General features: G+C 41.8%; 1 protein-coding gene across 3 annotated transcripts in view; it reads right to left on the minus strand.

Annotated features, from left to right (window-relative positions):
• Nucleotides 1-24,643, minus strand: part of riox1 (ribosomal oxygenase 1) — a 72,895-nt gene that overhangs the window by 38,458 nt on the left and 9,794 nt on the right. For 2 of the 3 annotated variants that reach the window (XR_015075945.1, XM_085980017.1), the window contains exons 3-7: nt 13,940-14,079; nt 12,207-12,306; nt 5,452-5,565; nt 4,008-4,114; nt 2,520-2,627 (exon numbers count right to left, since the gene is read on the minus strand). Coding sequence is in view for 1 of the 3 variants with exons in the window: in XM_085980017.1 (XP_085836143.1) it covers nt 2,520-2,627; nt 4,008-4,114; nt 5,452-5,565; nt 12,207-12,306; nt 13,940-14,079 (569 nt within the window). In the remaining 2 variants the exon portion in view is untranslated. The remainder of the gene's footprint in view (nt 1-2,519; nt 2,628-4,007; nt 4,115-5,451; nt 5,566-12,206; nt 12,307-13,939; nt 14,080-24,643) is intronic. The other variant, XR_015075947.1, reaches the window with a different exon arrangement.

The raw sequence follows: 24,643 nt of genomic DNA on the forward strand, positions 1-24,643 counted from the left end.
ATTTGCCACTGTTCCGCCCATCTGACCAACCCATCGATATTGTCCTGCAGACTGAGACTACCCTCCTCGCTATTTACCACCCTACCAATTTTTGTATCATCCGCGAACTTACTGATCATACCTTTTACATTCATATCCAAGTCATTAATATAGGCCACAAACAGCAAGGGACCCAGCACCAATCCCTGTGGTACCCCACTGGCCACAGGCTTCCAGTCACAAAAACAACCTGTCCTTCCTGATCGTTAAATAACCTGGTATGTTTAATTCCCAGGCATTGTCACCCTGTAGCCATGTTTCGGTAATGGCCACAAGATCATACCCATATGTAGTTATTTGTGCCATTAACTCATCTATTTTGTTACGAATGCTACGTGCATTCAGATAGAGAACTTTCAAAGATGTTTTGTGACACTTAGTTCCTGCTTTTGCCCTTTTTATTACTTTATCTTTTACTCCATACCTTCTGCCGCTTCCTGACATGCTCTGGTTTTTAATTTCCCCACTGCTACCTAAGTCTATGACCTTCTCTGTTGTCATTTGTATTATTTGCTCTCCAGGAACCTCCCCCCCACTAGTTAGTTTAAAGCCCTCTCTACAGCCCTAGTTATATGATCTGCCAGGACTCTAGTCCCAGCACTGGCCAAGTGAAGCCCGTCCCAACGGAACAGCTCCCTCCTGCCCCAGTACTGGTGCCAGTGTCCCAGAAGCAAAACCCATTTCTCCCACACCAGTCTTTGAGCCACGCATTTAAATCTCTAATTTTATTTGTCCTAGCCAAATTCGCTCGTGGCTTACCCTTGTGGTTCTGCTTTTTAATTTGGCCCCTAGCTGCTCAAACTCCCTCAGCAGAACCTCCTTCCTTGTCCTATCTATGTCGTTGGTACCAACATGGACCACGACAACTGGATCTTCCCCCTCCCACTCCAAGTTTCTCTCCAGTCCAGAGGAGATGTCCTTAACCCTGGCACCGGGCAGGCAACACAGCCTTCGGGATTCTCGCTCTCGGCTGCAGAGAACTCTATCTATCCCCCTAACGATACTATCCCCTACAACTATAACATTTCTTTTAACTCCCCCCACTTGAATGGCCCCCCGCTCCACGGTGCTGTGGCCAGGTTGCTCATCCTCCCCGAAGGTCAGCCATGATCTTATTGAATGGCGGAGCAGGCTCCAGGGGCCGAATGGCCTACTCCTGCTTCTTATGTTCTTATTAAGAAATTACTTTTGTATGATGATTGTCCCTCTACTCCAACAAAACTGTAGTATAATGCAATGTGATGTGGTCATGGTAAGACACATGCAACGGTTTGTAAAAGCAGCTTTGTTCTCCCATTTTTCTATGAAGGTAACAGGGATAGGACTGCAGGAAGCATGCTATCTCAGGGTCCAGTGACTCAATTTTTTTTTAAAGCAGGCCCCCGTTGCTTTCAAGAGGTACTCTGGGATGCTCCCCATCAGCGACAACACTGGAGTGGACCAACAATGAGATGCAGCAACCTGTTAGGTCTCTATATAGGCGATTAATTTTTGAAATGGCAGTCAAGACTTTTAGAACTGTGGGGGCGAAATTCAGTAGGTTAGCGTCCCCAGTTAGCGCTTGGCGGGGGCAGTATCACCGCAGCAGGGCGAATCCCGCACCGCATGGCAAATTTGCTGTCCCCGTAGCACCGGTCCCTTTTGCCATGCAGATCATGACGTCTGCGAGTGTGCAACGCTCGCTGGGCGCCCGATCTGCAAACTTCAGTAGCGCCCCCTACCGTACCATCTCACGCCGACAGCGCCAGGGAGCGGAGGCGTGAACCAGTCAGCTGGCGGGGCACTACTTAAAGCGATGCGCCTCAGCTGTCAAGGAACTTCTGTTCCAAAGGTCAGTTATGAGTGGCAGAGAGCGCAGGATGTATTTGCAGCCAAATAAAGGCTGCTTAGTCCCCGGAGTGTTGCGTGTCGTCAAAGCACTTTGCATTTGATCTCACAGCATATTGCCATTCTGCACACCCTGATTCATTGGGGGCTGGTGTGCAGACTCGTGACCCTCCCCTTTAATGGCTGGAAGGCGCCTGCGCCAATGCTCACTCCCGATTACACAGCACCTCATATTCATTATCGTTTGGAGCCTAATGCCACTCACCTACGCCATTAACACCAGATTTAGTGCTCCCCTGCATTCTTTGAGCGCGGAGACTGAATTTAGCGGGCAGCGAGATTGCTTAGCGCCTGGCGCTAAATTTCCAACTTCTCAAAATTTAGCGCTGCTGAATTTCTCCCCCTTTATCTTTTTTATTATCAATATAAAGCACATCATGACTTGAGAACGTATGTAATTGAGAAGGGGGTAGAAGTACCTTGAACTACAAAGTACTTTCTATAGACTTCCACCCCATTTAAAGATGTGAAATGAGAGCGGGTGAAAAAACAGAAGGGTTAGTTACAGGGGCAGAAACGCTATGTGCCTTTAGGTGAAAGGGCTCTAGGTGGCAGCCATTATAGCGTCCATGGACAGAGAGCATTTTACATACCTAGGATCATAGACACGCCAGTTCTTTTGTCCTTCCAGCTGAATCACGAATGCTTCGATGTCATCATAGTGTGGTGCAAATCCCTGGGTCCCAGGAGGAGTCATATAACTTCCACAAGAAAACAAAAACAAGAATATAAAAATGTTTTCATGACAGCTCAAAAGCCTATTCATTCAAACAGAATTTGGCAGTTTTAGAAATTCCCAGTGGATAAGAAATTTCCATCAATGGGAACTGAATGAAAAAGAACTTGGCAGCAGTTCCAAAAATGTAATTATGTTATTTTTTTTATAATATAAAATACAGAAGTAGTGTCTCAGTTTATTCAATTAAACTAATATTTCTGTATGATACAAATACATGTGGTAAGGTAAAACGATGAGCTCATTTCAGTTCCAGAAGTAACTTCATTTGCTAAGACTACAAGAAAAAGACTAGTCACAAAAGACTGAGAAGCTAAGGCAACATACACAGAAGCCATCGGTTTTCAAAGAATTAGTTAGAATATTTTATTAAAAGTAAAAAGAGGCTAAGTATCGGATTGTCTTAATTCCAGTTAGTAAGCAACATTACACTTCTGATTATAGGGACCTTGAAGAGAGGAAAAAAAAGGAATAAAAATATGGTTGAATATTTTCCCCATGCTTATCATGTTGATGGGCTGACTTGCGATATTTAGTTATGTGTTGTGGTGGCGGGGGAAATGTGGACAAAGAGCAAGATGGAAAAACCAAATCTTGTTTGTAAAACAGCACTGCATTTTCTTAGATATTGAGCTCAATGATAATTGGTGAGATCACAATAACCCTTTGCAAATCCCACTGCGAGTACCCTTTTTAGGGGGTGGAACAGAAAAAAAGATCCCTTTCTAAGTAAAAGTCCACCAATATTTTACCTTCAATCATCCAACATCCTGAATCAAAACTACATTAATAATGTTTGAATTGATATAGCATCTTGTCACATTGAATTTTTTCATAGCACTTAACACAATGCAGGAAAATCTCTTAACTGGCACCTAAATAACCGGAAATCTCGGTTAACCGGCAAAATTCAGGAGTAGGTTCAGGTAAGTTTTACTTCTAATAAGTGGCAGTTCCTGGATCTGTGGCGGTGTAACTGGGGTTCGTGCACTTGTTGCTAAGCAACATGGACACTTGGTCTGTGGCCAGAGTTCCTGCACATGTTGCTAAGCAACAGGGAAGCCTGGATTTGTTGCTGTGTACGGAGCTCTCGTACCTTTTAAACTATACCTCTCTGTAATCCGGACTTTTTGATAAACTGGCACCACGCCGGTCCCGTCAGTGCTGGATAATAAAGAGTTTCCTGTAATTTTACTTTTGAAGTACAGTGACCATTAGATATTCAAGCATACACATTTTGGTTTGCTTTCCTGCAGTTTCCCTTTTAACAGATTTGTACTGGAAATTTCCACTCATTTACTAACAGATACCGACACAAAACAAACAGAAAAATACAGATACTTGCACATTAGCCCCAACCATGCTCCCAAAAGACTCCTGAAGAATAGACAGTATATTCCAAATAGTGCCGGAAAAGGCCTGAGGATTCAGCATCCGCAAAGAACATCCATTCTGTGAAAAGAAATATACATTCTATTAAATAGTTAATTCCCTGACCAGCTCACCTCCCCCCAAAAAAGTTTAATAAATCATAAATAGCCCCTAGAAAGAGTACTAAAAAAAACTTCAATTTAAAAGGTTGATATTATCCATATTTATCTCTGCTCTGATCACAATTCCAAACATACATGCCTAATGACAACACTCCTGTCAACACAGCAGGTGAACAACTTGTAGTTGTCTCCAAAGCAGCTCACATCTAATCTGTACTGGATCAAATAGTCAATGCTTTTCTATAAGATGGCACAAATAAACAGCCAAGTTCTTAGCTGACAAGCTAAAAACTGAAAGGGCACAGCAGGTAAGTCAGCATGTGAAACAGAAAAGTTAACAGGGGGAATTAGGTGTTTCAGTGAGTTAAACTATGGCCTTTCACCTCTGGGACCTGGGTTTCAATCCAGCCTGGACTGATGGGACGGTCTCCTGGCTTGAAGTATCCTATTGGAAACAAATTTGCATAGTCACAATTCAGGAGGCCCAAAAATTGGCAAACTCACTCAGGGGTCACCAGATGGCTGATGTGCAAGTGGAATCAACTACCAGCACTTACTGTCTAGGCTCGTACATGAAGAGTGGGCACCCGGACAAGGTATCAGAGGACTGCCGATGTCAATGGGACCACATCCCAGCCACAGCTAGCATTTTTGGAGGGGGGGGGGGGGGTGGGAGGGAACAATCATTGAAGAGCAATATTGATAGATACCTTGTTTCACATGGAAAGCTGCACACACTAATTCCACTCATGAGGCTACTGGTGTGGAGGTGCACATTACTGAAGATTCACTACAGTTTATTTAACTCATGCCATTTGGGTAGCTTTTCCCAATCCCAAGTAGACCATGTCAAAGGGTCATCAATGAGAATGCTATATAGTCATAAAGTTAACAGAGCATTAAACCCACTCTGTGAACAGGACCCTCCCCGGAGGTATGGACAAGGGCATCTTTATCTACATCTCCTAAGCCAAAGGTGGCAGCCTTTTTAGAACCAGCTAAGCGAAGTCAGTCGGTGAGATATAGCCAGTTATATCTAAAATAATAGAATTGTATATCCCACAACATATTCACAAGCAGGGCACGGCTGGCTTTCCTGGAAGCGTACTTGACTAACGTAGAAATAGACCCCTTGCACTACCAAATTTCCCTTGCTCAGACAACCCTTCTGACATTTCAAACAAAGAACAGTTGACAAATGCATTTAAATTTCACCCCTGGTTTGGAATAATCTCTTCTTTGTGGCTGTTAGGCCGCCTCCAAATATACAAACATTTAGCTTCAGCTACTGCTTACCTTATAAAAGTCCCACACCACTACAGGTAATGCCCTGCCAGTAGGAGTATGGGTTTCCTTTTCCCCTTCAAAATAACTTGTTACATCCAGGTTTACTCCAAATTTAACATGGTCCTTTAAAATAACAAGTCAATTGTAAAACAGTGTCTGAAATGGAGCCTAGGTTAAACACTTTCACATCATACATATATTCAGCTATGCAAGACACTGCAATAGTAGATTTATTAAATGGGTACAGTCCCAAAGTTTATAGCTGGGGCGTTCGTGTGAAGGCGATGGCCAGTAAAATGTGGTTCTGTACAGTATTCCCAGATAAGAATGAGATTAGAAGAGCATGACTGCCATTTTAAGCGTGCTGTAAATCTGAATCCTGCCAAAGAAAGTGGCAAGATATGAAGTGGAGTTGGGGTAAAATACATTTAATAAAGGTGTAAATGGGCTTATAATCAGTACTTAGAACTGTCGAAATGGTTACATTTTAAATCAGGAGTTTAATTGGTGCAATACACCTCTAGAAAGAATGTCAGGTTCCGCTTCACTCACTCTCCTGTTATCATAGAATCATACAGCAAAGATGGAGGCCATTTGGCCCATCGTGCCTGTGCCAGGTCTTTGAAAGAGCTATCCAATTAGTCCCAATACCTTGCTTTTCCCCCATAGACATGCAAATTTTTCCCCTTCAAGTATTTATTAAATTCCCTTTTGAAAGTTATTACTGAATCTGCTTCCACCACCCTTCAGGCAGTACATCCAGATAACAACTCGTTGCCTAATTGTTTTTCCCTCGTATTTCCTCTGGTTCTTTTGCCAATTACCTTAATCGGTGTCCTCTGGTTACCGACCCTTCTGCCACTGGAAACAGTTTTTAGTTATTTACTCTTATCAAAATCATTCATGATTTTGAACATCTCTATCAAATCTCCCCTTAACCTTCTCTGCTCTAAGCAGAACAACCCCAATTTCTCTAGTTTCTCTACATAACTAAAGTCTTTCGTCCCTGGTACCATTCTAGTAAATCTCTTCTGCATCCTTTCTAAGGCCATGACATCCTTCCTAAATTGGCCACAATATTCCAGCTGGGGCCTAAATAAAGATTTAGCAGAACTCCCTTTCTTTTGTACTCTATTTGTAAAGCCAATGATCCCATATGCCTTTTTAACAGCCTTCTCAGCTGGTCCTGCCACCTTCAAAGACTTGTGTACGTACAAGCCCAGGTCTCTGTTCCTGCACCCCCTTTAAAATTGTACCATTTAGTTTATATTGCCTCTCCTCATTCTTCCTACCAAAATGAATCACTTCACACTTCTCTGCGTTAAATTTCATCTGCCATGTGTCTGCCCATTTCACCAATCTGTCTGTGTCCTCCTGGAGTCTGTTACTTTCCTCACTGCTTATTACATTTCTGCAAACTTTGAAATTATGCCCTGTATACCCAAGTCCTGGTCATTAATACATATTAAAAAGACCTTTTGAAAATCCAAATATATTACATCTACTACATTACCCTTGTCTACCCTTTCCGTTACTTCTTCAAAGAATTCAATAAGGTTGGTCAAGCATGACCTTCCCTTTTGAAATCCATGCTGACTATTGTTTATTATATTTTCAGTTTCTAGATGTTTTTCTATTACATCTTTGATTAAGGATTCCATTATCTTTCCTACCACCGAAGTTAAGCTAATTAGTCTATAGTTCCCTAGACATGTTCCATCGCCCTTTTTAAATATAGGAATCACATTAGCTGTCCGCCAGTCTCTGGCACTATTACATATATATTTAAAAATTCATTAGAAAAGGTAATAGTGCCTCTGCTATCTCTTCCCTAACTTCTTTTAGTATGCACGGATGCAATCTATCTGGAGCAGTGGTTTCATCCTCTCTAAGTTTGATTGGTTTATAAATTATCCCTCTTCTCCCCCCCGACTTCCATCTTAAATGTTTTTATATTTTTTTGATCTCTTCTTCTCATGTCATGCCCACCATGTGAGTCTCTCTGGTAAATACTGAGACAAAGTAATTAATTAATATTTCTGCCATTTTGCTGTCATTCCCTGTGAATCTCTTAGTGGTCCTATCCTGATTTTTCCTTCATTATTTATGTGTCTGGAGAATACTTTACTATTTCTTAGTATATTCCTTGATAATTTAATTTTGTAGTTTCTCTTTGCTTTCCAAATTGTTTTTTGACTTCTTTCCTAATCTTTTCATATTCCCTTTGGTCATCCACTCCTTTGTTGTCTATATTTCTCCTGGACTCTACTAATCACGGCTTTAAATGTCTCCCACTGCTGTTCTATTTCTTTGCCAGTAAATTTTTCCAGTTTATTTTCCCTAATTCCATTCTCATCCACTTAAATCAGCTTTTATTCAATTTATTATTTTGGTCTTTTTCCTACATATGTCCTTCTCAATTTTTATTTTTAACCTTATTGGCCCATAATTTCCTGCATACAGATGCCTCCTATCGGAAAAATATCTACGCTCTTACCCAAGGGCTCCCGAGGTCCGGACACTTCCGATGCTGGGCCTCTCCACAGTCGAAATGCACCGGGCCCACGTATCCCGGGGCGCATGCAGTTTGTAAGCATCCCTGGGATCACATGGGCCAGGCCAGCCAATAGGAGAAGGGAATCTCCCTTCATACTTTTGACAGATACATAGATACATAGAAGATAGGAGCAGGAGTAGGCCATTCGGCCCTTCGTGCCTGCTCCGCCATTTAATGAGATCATGGCTGATCCTTTAATTCAGTATCCCGTCCCCGCCTTCTCTCCGTAACCCTTAACCCCTTTTGCCCGTAGAAATATATCTAATTCCCTCTTAAATATATTTAATGAGCTGGCGTACACTGCCCTCTGTGGCAATGAGTTCCACAGGTTCACCACTCTCTGAGTGAAGAAATTCCCCCTCATCTCTGTCCTAAATGGTTTAGCCCTTATCCTTAAATTATGTCCTCTAGTTCTGTTCTCACCCGCCAAGGGAAACATTCCTTCTGCATCCAGTCTGTCTAGACCTGTCAGAATTTTATACACTTCTATGAGGTCCCCTCTCAATCTTCTAAACTCCAGTGTGTACATCCCTAAACTACATAGTCTCTCCTCATAGGTCATACAGGCCAATATTTTGTGATCCCTATTGCCCAGATGTTCTCCTACGCTTACTTCTCTTATCTGTTCTGGTTCATTTCCCATTACTAGATCCATCAGTGTACCATCTCTTGTTGGGCTTTTTACATACTGGGTAAGAAAGGAGTCCTGCACACATTATAAAAACGCCATTCCATGTACCCCTTTTGCTACCTCTTCTCGCCAGTATTGGCAAAATGTCAGTTTTGGGGAACCTACTAGAATCTGTCATTAGTGTGATAGACCCATCAAAAGTGTGAATGGAGATCACCCCAAAATCACATCAAAACATTAACATTTTTAAAAACCATCACGCTTTTAAAATGAGTTAAAATTACATTAAATTAAATATTTTAAACAAAAGTTTAATTTTTTGAAAAAAATAATTAAAGTTTTTTACAGGGCTAAAAATAAACTTACCTTTTTTACAAGCATTTTTATATTATAAATGAGTGAAATCTTTAAATTTTTTAAAAACTTTTTTTAAACTCTTATGCTGGTAAAAGCAGGCCATACGCCTGCTTTTACCAGGCGTAAGATTTTTAAGGTATTTCTGCGGGCGGAGGTTCTGCAGAAAGCGGAACTCTCCACCTGCAGAGGCCCTTCTCCAGAGCAGGCGTCCGATCTGTCAAGAGGATTCTTGACAGGTCGGAAATGCCGGTTTTCAGCGCATGCCCGAAACCGGCATTTCCGATGTCCCTACAGGTAGGCATCGGAAAATACAGGCCAATATTTTGTGATCCCTATTGCCCAGATGTTCTCCTACGCTTACTTCTCTTATCTGTTCTGGTTCATTTCCCATTACTAGATCCATCAGTGTACCATCTCTTGTTGGGCTTTTTACATACTGGGTAAGAAAGGAGTCCTGCACACATTATAAAAACGCCATTCCATGTACCCCTTTTGCTACCTCTTCTCGCCAGTATTGGCAAAATGTCAGTTTTGGGGAACCTACTAGAATCTGTCATTAGGCATAGAGAGACTGAGCACTTGAACAAATATGAGCTCAGAGCCAACATGGCTTTGTTAAGGGTAAGTCATGTGTGACTCATTTTTTTGAGGAGGTCACTATAAGATAGATAAAAGGAGTATGTACGGATGTTATCTACATTCGATATGCCTCAATTCTCTTTTCCTGCCTTTGCTTCAGAGGCATTCGATAAGGTTTCACACAAGACATTAGCAAAAATTAGAGTGCACAGAATTGGAGATAGCTTTTTGACTTGGGTTGGAAATTAGTTGGGAGATAGATACTCTGATTGGTGGGGATGTGACAACAATGTTTCCTAGGGATCTGTTCTGGGGCCTCAACTTTTCACCATATTTATTAATGACTTGGATGAAGGAATAAAGAGTTGTTTATACAAATTTGCAGATGACAATTAGGAGGGGCTGTAAGTAGTACAGATGGGAGCAGGAAGTTCCAAAGGAACATAGGCAGATTAAGTGAGTGGGCAAAACTATGGCAAATGGAGTTCAATGTAGGCAAGTGTGAAGTCATCCACTTTGGATTCAAGAAAGATAAACCAGAGTATTTTCTAAATGGTGAGAAATTAGGAACTGTGGAGGAGCGAAGAGATTTGCGAGTCCAAGTACCCAAATCATTAAAAAGCTAACAGACAAGTACAAAAAGCAATCAATAAGGTTAATGGAATATTGGCGTTTCTCTCAAGTGAGCTGGAATACAGAGAGGAAGTTAATGCTTCAATTGTATATATCCATGGTCAGACCCCACCTGGAGTACTGTTTTAGTTACCGTATCTCAAGAAGGATATATTGGTCTTGGAGGGGGTGCAGCACATATTCACCAGAACTTAGAGGGTTAAATTATGAGGACAGGTTGCTTAAACTTGGCTTGTATTCCCTTGTGTATAGAAGACTGAGGGGTGATCAGATCGAGGCATTTAAAATGTTAAAATGATTTGATAGGGTAAATCCAGAGAAACTATTTCCTTTGGTGGGGTGGGGGGGGGGGGATCAAGAACAATGGGACATAATCTTTAAATTACAGCTAGGCCATGCAGGAGTGAAAACAGGAAGCACTTTTCCCACATAAGAGTAGCAGAAATCTGGAACTCTCTCCCCAAAAGGCTGTGGATGCTAGGATCATGGGCGCTTTCATGGCCGAGATCGATAGATTTTTGTCAGGTAAAGGTATCGGGATATGGAGCAAAGGCAGGAAGAGAGAATTGAGGCATAGATCAGCCATGATCTAATTGAATGGCGGAGTAAGCTCGAGCGGCTGAATAGCCTACTCGTTTCTAATGTTCCTATGCATCAGGAAATGCTGAATTTAAGAAGTTCTTGCCATTTAAGAATCTTTCTTTTTGTGTGAAGGAGTGAAGTGTGGAACTGTTACTCGAGTATTGCTGCTTTCTTAAAAAAAATAACTTTACAAATCTTAGCAGACAAGTCATTTGCTTTCAGATCAACAGAATAATTGCCAGTCTAGGAGAGAGTGTCCTTTTGCACTCTGCATGAAATTTGTGATCAAGCTGAATCGTGCATTAATATATTAACTTTGAACAAATGACACAGACATAGCTTTGTGTTGTTACCAGTGTTCAATGGTGCAAATCCTTTATGCAAATGAATCAGCAGGGTAGTAGATACAACTCTCCAGCAGTCTGTGCTGCTAAAATCAGTTAGAGTGTCAAGTGTAACAATGAGATCACCACGTTTCGCACATACCATCCACCTTTCTGGAAACCCAGACAGCTTGTTTTAGGACAGATTCCTGCATTTCCCCTCCTACTCCCCACACACCCCAAAATGGCAATCCTGGTTAACAGAAGACAGATCGATTCATTTTATTGCACTTTATTATAAAAGGTAGAACTAAAAAAAAACACTGGTACTCACTCACAACTTAATATGGTATGAATAACTTCCATAGAGAGTAAAAACACTTATTGCACTTCAGAGGTTTAACCTTAGCTACAAGTGTAAAAATATTGTTAGTGAAATAAAAACAATTACAGAGCTGTGGTGTGAATAATGCCACCACCTTTGTTCTTGTCTTTGGGTGAGTTAGGAAATAACAATATTCAGTCTGACTGCCAGTGGAGAAGTATCGACACTTTGTGAAAATGCTCTACTTGATACAAGCTTTCCTTATAATGGGACTGAATGTGAAGAGATCCGGGAAATTGAAAATCTGTGCTTGAATAGAATTGTGTTTTGATCAGCTATGTCCCAGGAGAATATTACAGCTGTATTAAAAGGCATTCCGCATTTAGTAGGGTTGCAAAGAGGTTGTTTGATTATGCTACCTCATCTCCTCCTCACCCCAATTCACATCCATTTTGCGGATAGCAGAGCCCAATCAATATCAGAGAAAAATATTCCAGTTTCCATCTCCAAAACTGCCTAAATATTGACAAATTTCCCCTCTCCCTGGGAAAAGGCCAAGTGTAAATGCCAGTGCAGTTAGATTTCTAACTCCATTATTCCAGTCGAAAGTCCGATATTATGTAGCATTATAGCTTCCAGAAGACCATTTCAAAAATAACCATGTGAGATTATTAAGACAACCGACATTGAATAGTTGTTCTGACATTCAATCGTTTGATTATACTGGTTTATTTCGCTCAGAGCTTGTGAAATAAAGGTATTAAATGTTGAGTTTACCTCTCTTAAAATTCTGTCAAAATCTTCTGAGGAGAATAATCCTTCGTAGTAGTTTCCGTTGTGGCGCCTGATCAACGCTGGAGTCTTTTCCCAAATGGCGCTGAAATGCAGAAATCCAACAAACGTCAAGCCTTTGCTCTACAAATATATATAAAAATTTGAATTAAGGCATCATTATGTTTCCTTCACTGTGCCTAAATAGTTCCAGCAATTAACAGCTGTTTGCAACCCATTTGTCCAACTCAAATAAGTCAAAACAAAGGCCCCTCGATTCCAAATGCTATCCTATTCAATTATTTAAAAAGCATCAACACATTGCTGACAACTTCCTCCCTACATTTTAAAACTATTTCTTCCTCTTAAAGTTCCCATAATCACATATGGTTCACAGACCTAAAAGGCAGGTCTCTGCTTATGGTAGGCTCATAAACACAATCCAGCTTGATTTGCAACTTCACTTTTCTAGCTGTAGACCTCCCAGATGTCAGAACTTTTCAAGGGCCACCAGGGTTAAAAATCGCATTCCCAGGTTTGCACGCAGGCTGAAAAGCTCAGCCTGTCTGCTGCTCAAATGGGATGGTGGGTCTAACAGCAAGGAGTGCCAACAGCCACTCATGTTTACCTCAGGTGGTAACTTATTTTTGGAGAAGAAACTAACTTAGTGGATATGGTATTAATCGATTCCTGTATGGTAATGATGTAGCATACATGTCTTTGGAAGCAGGGAATCAGAGAGATCGTGGGGCAGGGGAGCAGAGATGCCTCCAAAGCCACTATGATTAAATCGGAAGGTGGTGCGTTCGCGTTGGGTTGTCGTTGGGTTTTTACCAATTTAATCCCTCCCCCCCGACCCTCTCCTGCCCGTCATAGGGGAGTTAAAATTCCACACCCACCCCGAGGACCCAGCTTATACCAGGTATTAGAAGGCCTGCCAGGGAGTTTCAGCACCATGGCTGTAAGTGTGGTGTCATCTCCCAGGGCATCAACATTGCAGTCTACCCTGGAGTGTGCAGCCACCTCCAGAGGTGCTGCAGCTGGAGCCTCACAACGAGTCAATGCTCACAGCCTTGGTGGAAGCTCAATAGGTAGCCATGCAGACTCTGTTTGATCGAATAGATGGGGACTTTCAAGGCAATTAGTAAGAAATAAAAATGTGGTCTAATGATGAATCAAAACAAGAATCATCTATGGGCTACTCTTGTGCATATCCTAGTATTTACTCAGAATGGAGCACTAGGAATAGATCAGCCACAGAACACAAGTTATCCAACCCAGGAAGACTGATAGAAATGGAAAAAATAAAATAGGTCTCGTTAAGAGGCTTTTACTTTCCCATACAAGAAATGCAATTACTCGTCTTGTAATGTTTCCTACACTACAACAGTGACTACACTTCAAAAAGTACTTCATTGGCTGTAAAGCGCTTTGGGACGTCCGGTGGTCGTGAAAGGCGCTATAGAAATGCAAGTCTTTCTTACTTCCTTCCACTGCAACAAATACAACGTTTCATTCAAAATACAAAAAATAGTGTCTTCGGAAAAGCTGCCATATAACAGTATCATCTTACATAACTGACAATTACAATTTCAAATGAGCACTGATTTGGAAATGATTTCTGAGTTAATTTTCTGCACTTCAATCCAGTTAAAAGGGGTTATTTTAGGCACCATTATGTTAAAAGGTAGAGTATGTGATAAACAGTTATAATTTACAATTATTCTGCACATACCTACCTGAAAAACTTTTTTGGAGCAACTGGTGCTATTAACCATTCAAAGAGTTTAGTAGCTCTTTCCTTGCTGTTCTGTACATGACGTAAGTCCTGAAGAAGCACCGATAATGATGGTCCTGTCCAAGGTTTTGAATCTTTGCTCTAAGCAGAGATGAAAATCACATCTTCATTATTAGTCAAAAGACTCTACACATTTTTATATAGATTTCATATTTTGAAAACTACTAATTTTGTGGAGAACATCTCTTCCAAGTCCAAGCTTTTTTTTAAAGAAACCAAGGTGAAGTTTTTGGTGCTCATTAGGGCGAGGGATGCTAATGCTGCAGAATGGGACACATGCGGAGCAAACCACCCACTCCTTTGTCCCATCAACACGCCCGAGCTAGACCTCAGGAGAGCACTTCGAACTGTTAACAGTGTGACATTTGTGCAATTCCCACGTGAACCATTCTTATGGCCTCTCCCACTGAGAGTGCTGATTTAGTGCCAAATGATCAGCAGTTTTGTGCCATCAATACATAACTACCAGGAACTGATGCAAAGCTGCTCAATGGTTATGACAGGTGGACATGTACAGCTGGAACATTGATACCCTCACTGTGGGATGGATTTGAACCTCGGTCCCAGAGACAATGCTCCAACCCACTACTCATCAGCTTCCCCACACAAACATTAAAATGTCATTTTACAAAAGGTACCATTTGTTTGTACTTTGTCATATAGCTTTGTAAATTGTTTGCGGTCAGAGCTACAACACTTTGTAACTAATGTGTGCAGAGCCAGTCTTTTAGTGATTCATATTTTGTGTAGTTGTGATACATTTGCTTGTATCTACTCTATAAAGTGGTAAATCAAAAGAGGTATACTGTTCAATCAAGATCTAGCTCAGACTTTGAGGTAATAGAGCCACCCTGATTTCTAACTGTCCTACATGATAGCCTGTCAACCTGTTTGAAAGCCGTGATTGCAATGGCTTCTCTTCCCGCTCTCGCACCTTTACCTGTGGAGCCCCCTCCTATTTCTCATCTACATGCTGTCCTTTGATGACATCATCCGAAAACACATCAGATTCCACATCTACGCTGACAACACCCAGCTCTGCCTCACCACCACTTCTCTCGACCCCGCCGTTGCCTCTGATTGGTCATGCTGCTTGACCAACATCTAGTATTAATTGAGCAGAAATTTCCTCCAATTAAATATTTGGAAGACTGAAGCCATTGTCTTCAGCCTCCACCACAATCTCCGTGCACTAGCCACCAATTCCATCCTGCTCCCTGGCCACTGCTCGAGGCTGAACTAGTGCTAGCAACCTCAGCGTCCTATTTGATCCCGAGCTAAGCTTCTGACCTCATATCCTCTCCATCACCAAGACCGCCTACTTCCACCTGCATAATAATCGCCCTTCTCAGTCCATCTGCTGCTGAAACCCTCATCCACGCTTTTGTTACCTCAAGACTCGACTATTCTAATACTCTCCTGAGCGGGGTATCTGAGCGATGTTAGCCATCCAGCCTTGCCATACTCCCTTGTGCCGTTACATATTTGCTCTGCCTTCCAGGCTGACTTGTTTTTTCCTCTATTTGGCAGTGCATCATTCCCTACTATAGCTCCACTCCGTATCCAATCCCCCTGCCAAGTTAGTTTAAACCACCCCCCCCCTCCAACAGCACTAGAAAACCTCCCCGCAAGGATGTTGGTCCCGTTCCGGTTCAGGTGCAACCTGTCCAACTTGTACAGGTCCCACCTTCCCCAAAAACAGACTCAGTGATCCAGGAAACTAAAGCCCTCCCTCCTGCACCAACTCTTCAGCCACGCATTCATCTGCTCTATCCTCCTATTCCTATACTCACTAGCACGTGGCACCTGGAGTAATCCAGAGATTACAACCTTTGAGGTCCTGCTTTTTAATCTGCTACCTAGCTCCCTAAATTCTTGTTGCAGAACCTCATCCCTCTTTCTAAGCCAACATTAGCGAGGTTGAGCCTCAAGATGATAAAGGCAAGAATTAGGGTTTCAGCAACTGCATAAGAGATAGGGGCAGAGCTGGACAATATTGTAACATAAGAAATAGGAGGAGTAGGCCATTTGGCCCTTCGAGCCTGCTCTGCCATTCAATAAGATCATGGCTGATCTTCTACCTCATCTCCACTTTCCTGCACTATCCCTATATCCCTCAATTTCCTTAATATTCAAAGATCTATTGATCTCTGTCTTGAATATACTCAACAACTGAGCTGCCACAGCCCTCTGGGGTAGAGAATTCCAACGATTCACCACCCTGTGTGAAGAAATGTCTCATCTCAGTCCTAAATGGCCGACCCCTTATTCTGAGTCTGTGACCCCTGGTTCTAGACTCCACAGCCAGGGGAAACATTCCCCCCTGCCAAGTCCTGTAAGAATTTTGTATGTTTCAATGAGATCACCTCTCATTCTTCTAAACTCTAGAGAATATAGGCCTAGTCTACTCAATTTCTCCTCATAGGACAATCCCCCCCATCCCAGGAACCAGTCTGGTGAATGTTCGTTGCACTCCCTCTATGGCAAGTATATCCTTCCTTAGGTAAGACCAAAACTATACACAATACTCCAGGTGTGGTCTCGCCAGGGCCCTATATAATTGCAGTAAGACGTCTTTACTCTTATACTCAAATCCTCTTGTAATAAAGACCAACATACCATTTGCTTTCCTAATTGCTTGCTGTACCTGCATGTTAACTTTCAGTGATTTGTGTACAAGGACACCCAGGTCCCTCTGAACACCAACATTTCCCAATCTCTCACCATTTAAAAAACTCTGCTTTTCTATTTTTCCTACCAAAGTGGATAACTTCACATTTCTCCACATTATATTCCATTACCATGTTCTTGCCCACTCACTTAGCTTGTCTATATCCCCTTGAAGCCTCCTTGCATCCTCCTCACAACTTACATTACCACCCAGCTTTGTATCAGCAAACTTGGACATATTACATTTGGTCCGCTCATCTAAATCATTGATATAGATTGTGAATAGCTGAGGCCCAAGCACTGATCCTTACGGTACCCCACTAGTTACAGCCTGCCAACCAGAAAATGACCCGTTTATTCCTACTTGCTGCTTTCTGTCCGTTAATCAATCCATGCTAGTATATTACCCACAATCCCATGAGCCTTAATTTTGTTTAATAACCTCTTGTGTGGCACCTTATCGAATGCCTTTTGAAAATCCAAATACACCACATCCACTGGTTCCCCCTTATCTATTCTGCTAGTTACAACCTCAAAACACTAACAGATTTGTCAAACATGATTTCCCTTTCATAAATCCGTGTTGACTCTGCCCAATCTTATTATTTTCTAAGTGCCCTGTTACCATGTCCTTAATAATAGATTCTAGCATTTTCCCTACTACTGATGTCAAGCCAACTGGTCTGTAGTTCCCCGTTTTCTCTCTCCCTCCTTTCTTAAATAGTGGGGTTACATTTGCTACCTTCTAATCCGCAGGAACCGTTCTCGAATCTGCAGATTTTTGGAAAAGGACAACCAATGCATCCACTATCTCTATAGCCAACTCTTTCAAAACCCTAGGACGTAGGCCATCAGGTCATGGGGGTTTACTGGCTTTCAGTCCCATTAATTTCTCCAGTACAGGAAACTGTGTGTTATCCGGAGGCTAAGTGTCCGGCAAGCTTGAGCCACCGGCAAAAATCAGGAGCCGTTTTGTTAGGTTTTTTTTCTTCTCGTGGCTTTTTTTTTCCAACAGCCAGGCTCTGGAAAGTCTCTCTGAAGCTGTTGCTAAGCTACAGAAACGCTTCCAAGGTACGGGCCGACTGTTTAGAAGCTGTTGCTAAGCAACACAGTGTTTGTTGTCAGATACAGAGATGAAAAGCTCCGTATGCTTCAACATTAACGCTGGTGTGTCCGGCAGTTTTGAGGGAACGGCAACAGCTCAGTCCCGTCGGTGCCGGATAGCACAAAGTTTCCTGTACTACTTTTTTACTAATACTAATATCTTTCAGTTCCTCATTTTCGCTAGATCATTGGTTGTTCACAATTTCCGGGAAGTTTTTTGCGTCTTCTTCCGTGAAGACAGACTCAAAGTATTTGTTTAATTTCTCTGCCATTTCCTTATTCCTCGTTATAATTTCTTCTGTCTCAGCCTGTAAGCAACCCACATTTACTTTCGCTAATCTTTTCCTTTTTACATACCTATAGAAGCTTTTACAGTTTGTTTTTATGTCTCTCGTTAGTTTACTCTCGTACTCTATTTTCCATTTCTTTATCAATTTCTTGGTCCTCCTTTGCCGAATTCTAAAATCCTCCCAATCCTCAGGCTTACTGCTCTTTTTGGCAACATTATAAGCCTCTTCCTTTGATCTAATATTATCTTTAACTTCTCTTAGTAACCACAGTTGGACCACTTTTCTTGTGGGGTTTTTGTGCCTTAAAGGAAGGTATATTTGTTGTAAATTATGTATTAATTCTTTAAATGCTAGCCATTGCTCGTCCACGGTCATACTTTTTAATGTAGTTTTCCAATCTACCTTAGCCAACTCGCCCCACATACCTACGTAGTTTGCTTTGTTTAGATTTAAGACCCTAGTTTCGGAGATAACTAAGTCACTTTCAAACTCAATATAAAAAACTATCATATTATGGTCACTCTTCCCTAAAGGACCCTTTACTACAAGGTTATTAATTAACCCTTTCTCGTTGCACAATACTAGATCTAAAAATAGCCTGTTCCCTAGTTGGTTCCTCAACATACTGATCTAGAAAACTATCTTGCATACAATCCATGAATTCGTCCTCCAAACTACTACTGCAAATTTGGTTTCCCAGTCTATATGTAGATTAAAGTCCCCCCCTAATTACTGTATTACCCTTGTTACATGCGCCTCTAATTTCCTGATTTATACTCTGCCCTACATTACAGCTACTGTTTGGGGGCCTATAAACAACTCCCACCAATGTTTTCTGCCCCTTGCTGTTTCTTAGCTCCACCCAAACTGATTCTACTTCCTGATTTTGAGCTAAGATCCTTTCTCTGTAATGTCTTTATCCCATCCTTTATCAGAGCTACCCCTCCTCCTTTGCCATTTTGCCTATCTCTTCTAAAAGTTAAGTATCCTGGAATATTTAGTCCCTAACCTTGGCCACCTTGCAACCATGTCTCCGTTATGGCTATTAGATCAAACCTGTTAATTTCTATCTGCGCTATTAATTCATTTATTTTGTTGCAAATGCTTCACGCATTCAGATGTACAGGAAACTTTGGTTTATCCGGAGGTTGTATGTCCAGAAACCTCGATCTAACGGCAGAAATCAGCAGCCGTTTTGGTTAGGTTTTTTTTCTTCTAGCATTTTTTTTTTAATAAACACAGTCAGGCTCTGGAAAGCGTCTCTGTAGCTTAGCAACAGCTTCAGAGACGCTTCCAAGGTATGGGCCGAGTGTTTACAAGCTGTTGCTAAGCAACACAGTGTTTGTTGTCAGATACGGAGATGAAAACCTCCGTATCCTTCAACATTAGCGCTGGTCTATCCGGAAGTTGTGATAGATCGGCAGCAGCTCGGTCCCGTCGGTGCCAGATATTGCGAAGTTTCTTGTAGTGCCTTTAGCTTTGGACTTATTTCTATTTTTCCCTGATGTCACCTTAGTGACTGATGCCCTATTACCTTTGTTACTCTGTCTCTTCCTGACCCACCCTGCTTATTTTTACCCAAAACTCTACTCTGCTCTAGAGCCATGACATTTCTCTCGCTGTTTTTAAATTTACTCTTTCCTGAATCCTCCCGCCCCCCCCACCTCCTTCATCAGTTTAAAGCTCTGTCTACTGCCCTAGTTATTCAGTTCGCCAGGACACTGGTCTCAGCCCATGATGGAGTTGAAAGCTAGTTGTCTTGGTTGCTGAGACAGTCGAACCAGGACAGAGCAGTGCTATGGAGGTGGATTGCAGAGGAGTGACAGAGAAGGAGTGATGGTCAATGGTGACAGCGGCAGTGGAGAGCTGGATGAGGAGCAAAAAGCAGGCATGGGTGCAGTCACACAGTAGTGCAACCATTCGGTATAATCAATCCCACAATCAGGGCCCCAAGAATCATTAGTGAGTGATAGTCTCACACCTCCTCGATATCCTTACCATCTAAACACTTTCCTAAGAGCACAGTTATTGATGCACGTTAAAGAAAATGGACAACTAATAGATTACACTGGCAAGACTCAAACCACATCACAAGTGGTCAAGGGATAGAGTAACACTCAAGGCAATTATTCTGTTTGTAGATCAGTGCATATTGTACAACAAAAAAAGAGGAAAGATTGTCCAATACCGAGGTTAATCTACCCTCAAAGAATATTTTTTCCACTTTAGCTATATTCTAAAGAATGGAAAATCATAAAGCTCTCTTAGGTATTCTTGGAGCCTTTCATTTCATCAGCACACACCCACAGCAGCAGCAAACATTTTAATCAGCTTTTGAGTTTCTGCCATACCCTCAACTTGTGACCCTAGAATATAATCATAAAGATACAGCATAGGAGGCCACCACTCGGCCCATCATGCCTGTGCCAGCTCTTTAGTAGAGCTATCCAATTAGTCCCATTCTCCTGCTCTTTCCCCATAGCCCTGTAAATGTTTTCCCTTCAATTATTTATCCAGTTCTCTTTTGAATGTTACTATTGAATCTACTTCCATCACCTTTTCAGGATTTGCTCCACTTTGTGCCTCAAAGTGGAGCAAATCCAACCAAATCTCAGTTTCTCACCATTCGCAATGAATTTAGTAACTTAAGGAGTCAGTCCATGAAAGAGAGAACAGGGTAAACTAATAAGAAACGTATTAGATACAGGGAATTCTCCCGATTGCTCAGCAAATTTATCCAGCAAGTAATGAGCTGCATAGATTGGAAGATCCCATGGTCGATCCCAGGTCCGTGGTGAGTTAGCTGATCTCGGTCAAAGAGGCGGTAAGGGCAATACAAATAGCCATGGTGCTCTTGGGGCAAGGAGGCATAATCAGTCAGATACTGGCGGGTGACTAGAATTTATGGAACTGTACATCAGCAAGGAACCTTCTGGAGAAAAAAAATATAGGAAGCTCTGATAAAATAAATTCCTATTATCCCAATCCCCAACAGGAACAATGTAGAAAAGATAGTGCCAGTGGCTCAAGAGATCAGCAAATTTTGGTTGTTTGTCTTAAATAAACCAGGTGATTCTGTTGTACTATTGTATCTAGATACCAAAACCCAGAGTCCAGCAAAAGGGAAAATCATCTCTAATATTTAGAGCAACCTCACCTCAGCCATTCCTTCATTCCTATCCATGTTTTATCGATACCTGGGAATATGCCTGTTCTCCTCCAAAGCCTTAAATACATTAGTTACTGAGGTTACAGGCTGGGTAAAGTGTGTTATCTTCATACGAATAACTGTGATGATCAGTATTGTACAATGGGTGTAGCGCCTGGCCAGCGTATTGCCAATACCCGATGGAACTACTTCAATTGTCATTGAATTGATCACATGCTTAGGCTCCACTCTACTGTCATCGCTCTTCTGCAATAAAATTCCATTTATAAAAGCCAAACAATTCCGCCAACATTAAAATGTTGAAATAAACTTAAAGCATATCAGAACATGCAGGGAAAAAGTCTTCAGACACAATAGAAAGGAATCAAAAACAATCCAACCAAAGGCACTTTCAGATTTCTTACCCAGAATTCCAAGCACTACAAATCTGTATCTCCCGGCAACAGACTGTTACTGTGGCAACGTCACAATCAAATTAAAGCAATAAAGCACAAATGATGGTTTAAAAACTCAACAGTACACACAAGCCCATCAAGAAACAGATTTCCACTTTTTTTTTTTTTTTTTTGAGGGGGACAGTGGGAGTGTTTGACTTGTATAGAAACCCACCTTTGAGTTTTAAGTCTCCAAATCAATTGAAACATCTACACAGGTCGAGTTTTTGATCAAATTAATACATTCTCCCTGTACGGACAGCTCACTTTAACCAAATCCAGAGATCTTGGGTCAAGACTGGTGATAGCCAAGGCTTAGGTAGTCCCTAGATGAGCACATGGGCACTGCTGGGGTTTAACCGTCTAATAACATACACTTGTAAGCTTCCCGCTGCTTGATCAGCCAGGATTATCTTATTTATTGGATCACTGGCTAACATGGTTATCTGAAGTCAGATGGGAAGATTCTAGGTCCCAGTGCAAGTCTACTGCTCTCACTGTTAGGTTGACTAGAAAGAAAGACTTGCATTTATATAGCGCCATTCACCACCACCGGACGTCCCAAAGCACTTTACAGCCAATGAAGTACTTTTTTTGAAGAGTAGTCACTGTTGTAATGTAGGAAACGCGGCAGACAATTTGCGCACAGCAAGCTCCCACAAACAGCAATGTGATAATGACCAGACAATTTGTTTTAGTGATGTTGATTGAGGGATAAACATTGGCCAGGACACCAGAGATAACTCCCCTGCTCTTCTTTGAAATTGTGCCAGGGGATCTTTTACATCCACCTGAGAGCAGACGGGGCCTCGGTTTAACACCTCATCCGAAAGACGGCACCTCCAAACAGTGCAGCACTCCCTCAGTACTGCGCTGGAGTGTCAGACTAGATTTTTGTGCTCAAGTCTCTGGAGTGGGACTTGAACCCACAACCTCCTGACTCAGAGGCAAGGGCGCTACCAACTGAGCCGCGGCTGACTAGTCAATCATCAACTGTGCCCTACAGTACTGAGGGCCTGCCTCACCCTGGTATCAAATTACTAAGTCTGCCACAGATGGTTGACATGATTCCTAGATTCCACCACCAAACATATAATCTTGGAATCATCTTGACCTCAGACACCCACTTAGGCCCTTTTCCCTGCTCCAAGGAGGACAATGACCAGTTGATTATTAGGTGACTGACAAGCATTTCAACATAAATTGTGACTTAACCACTCCAAACTTCTACCTACAACTATTTTTAAAGGAATGAAGCAGATAGCAGGAACTAAAAATTCAGAAATAGTCAAAAATTATAAGAAAGCTCCCCCAATCACCCAGTGGGTACCACTCAGTGTAGTGCTAATATATACAACCCAGAAAATCCATGGTTTAAGCCTTGATTTCTGATTAGTTAGTTCATCTCAGTCTGAGTACTGCAACTGACCTGTGTACCTGGCCAAAGGTTGGAAAAATGTTAACTAGGGCTTCCACTTCCGATTGGTATCCAGTGGCCACTGCTGGAAAGTGTACATCTATGCACATTGGGTGAGGAGAGGATTGGGTTCTCCACAATCTCACTAGCCAACTGGGATTCATTGTCTTGGGTCACACATTAGAATGGCCAATTGGACAAGGTTCCCTGGAACAAATGGCATTCATGGAAAGGGATTGAGGGGTTCAGGTCTGCGAGACGTTAAAAGCAATTATCTCAAGTAGATACGGCCATAAAAGAGCTAAGGCAATACATGGTTTCAAAGCAAGAAAAAGTCAAGAATGCAGAATCTACTCGTAAAACTTTAGTAAGATCACAGTTGGAGCATTATATGTAGCTTTGGGCTCCACACTATAGGAAGGATGTTGATGTAATAGAAAGGGTACTTTGCACTCAGTACAATGCTGCCTGGTATGAGGAAACACAAATACGAAGAAAGACTTGAAAAACTTGGGCTGTTTTTGTTAGAGCAGATTACAGGGAGATTTGATAGATTTTTTTAAAATAATGATGGGGTAAGACAGGATAAATAGAAACACTGTTTCCAGTGTTTGAGGGGACAAAGATACAAGATTGTGTAAGAGATTTAGGACAGAGAACAGGAGAAACTTTTCTTAAATAAAAAGGTTGTACGGCTGTGGAATACATTACTGGAATGAGCGATTGAAGCAGAGACTATGTCAAAGTTTAACAATAGCTCAAATAGATGGTTGAAGGTAAAAAGAGATATGGCAGCAGAGCAGTTACATGGGATTAGAACTATTCCTCATGTGGAGGATAAACACCAACATGGACTAGTTGGACCAAATGGCCTGTTTCCATGTTGTAATGTGTGTGCACCCCAGAAATGGTTACCATCTTCAGGAGAGGCAGGCTGAAATGGGAAGAAAATTAGCAGTTTATAAAAAAAAAAAAATTATTACAGGAAATGAAACTGAAGCAGCAACAGACCATCTTGACACTCAGCTTCAAGATAAACTTCAGACATTAGCCAAGCTTGAACCACCCAGGACCCTCCACTTCCAGAAAGACTACACAGATACCAACACCCTACAAAGCAATCAGGACCCTCATCACAAAGTCAAAAAAATGGCTGAATTTATATATTTTGCATCAGAAATGAGAAACAAAAAAACATTCTCCATTCTACACAATCATATCTCAAATGCTAAATGACAACGGGTTCGTCAAAACAGTACATGAAGAACGCACTACATTTTCAAAACATTTCTGACAAAACTACAATAATATTCCAAACATCTACCGTACAAGGAATTCAATAGCTAGACAGACATGCAAGGATAAATAACTAGGCATGTTTTTATTGAAAATCTCACCAATATTTCACCCCACCCTTCCTCCTAGAAATCCTTAGATTTTGGGGCTCTAAAGGAATCAAGGGATATGGGGATAGGGCGGAAGAGTGTTGAGGTAGATGATCAGCCACGATCTTATTGAATGGCGGAGCAGGCTCGAAGGGCTGAATGGCCTGCTCCTGCTT

Source organism: Somniosus microcephalus, chromosome 3 (assembly GCF_052327205.1).
Source record: "Somniosus microcephalus isolate GS21.2 chromosome 3, FLI_Smic_1.0, whole genome shotgun sequence".
Lineage (NCBI taxonomy): Eukaryota > Metazoa > Chordata > Chondrichthyes > Squaliformes > Somniosidae > Somniosus > Somniosus microcephalus.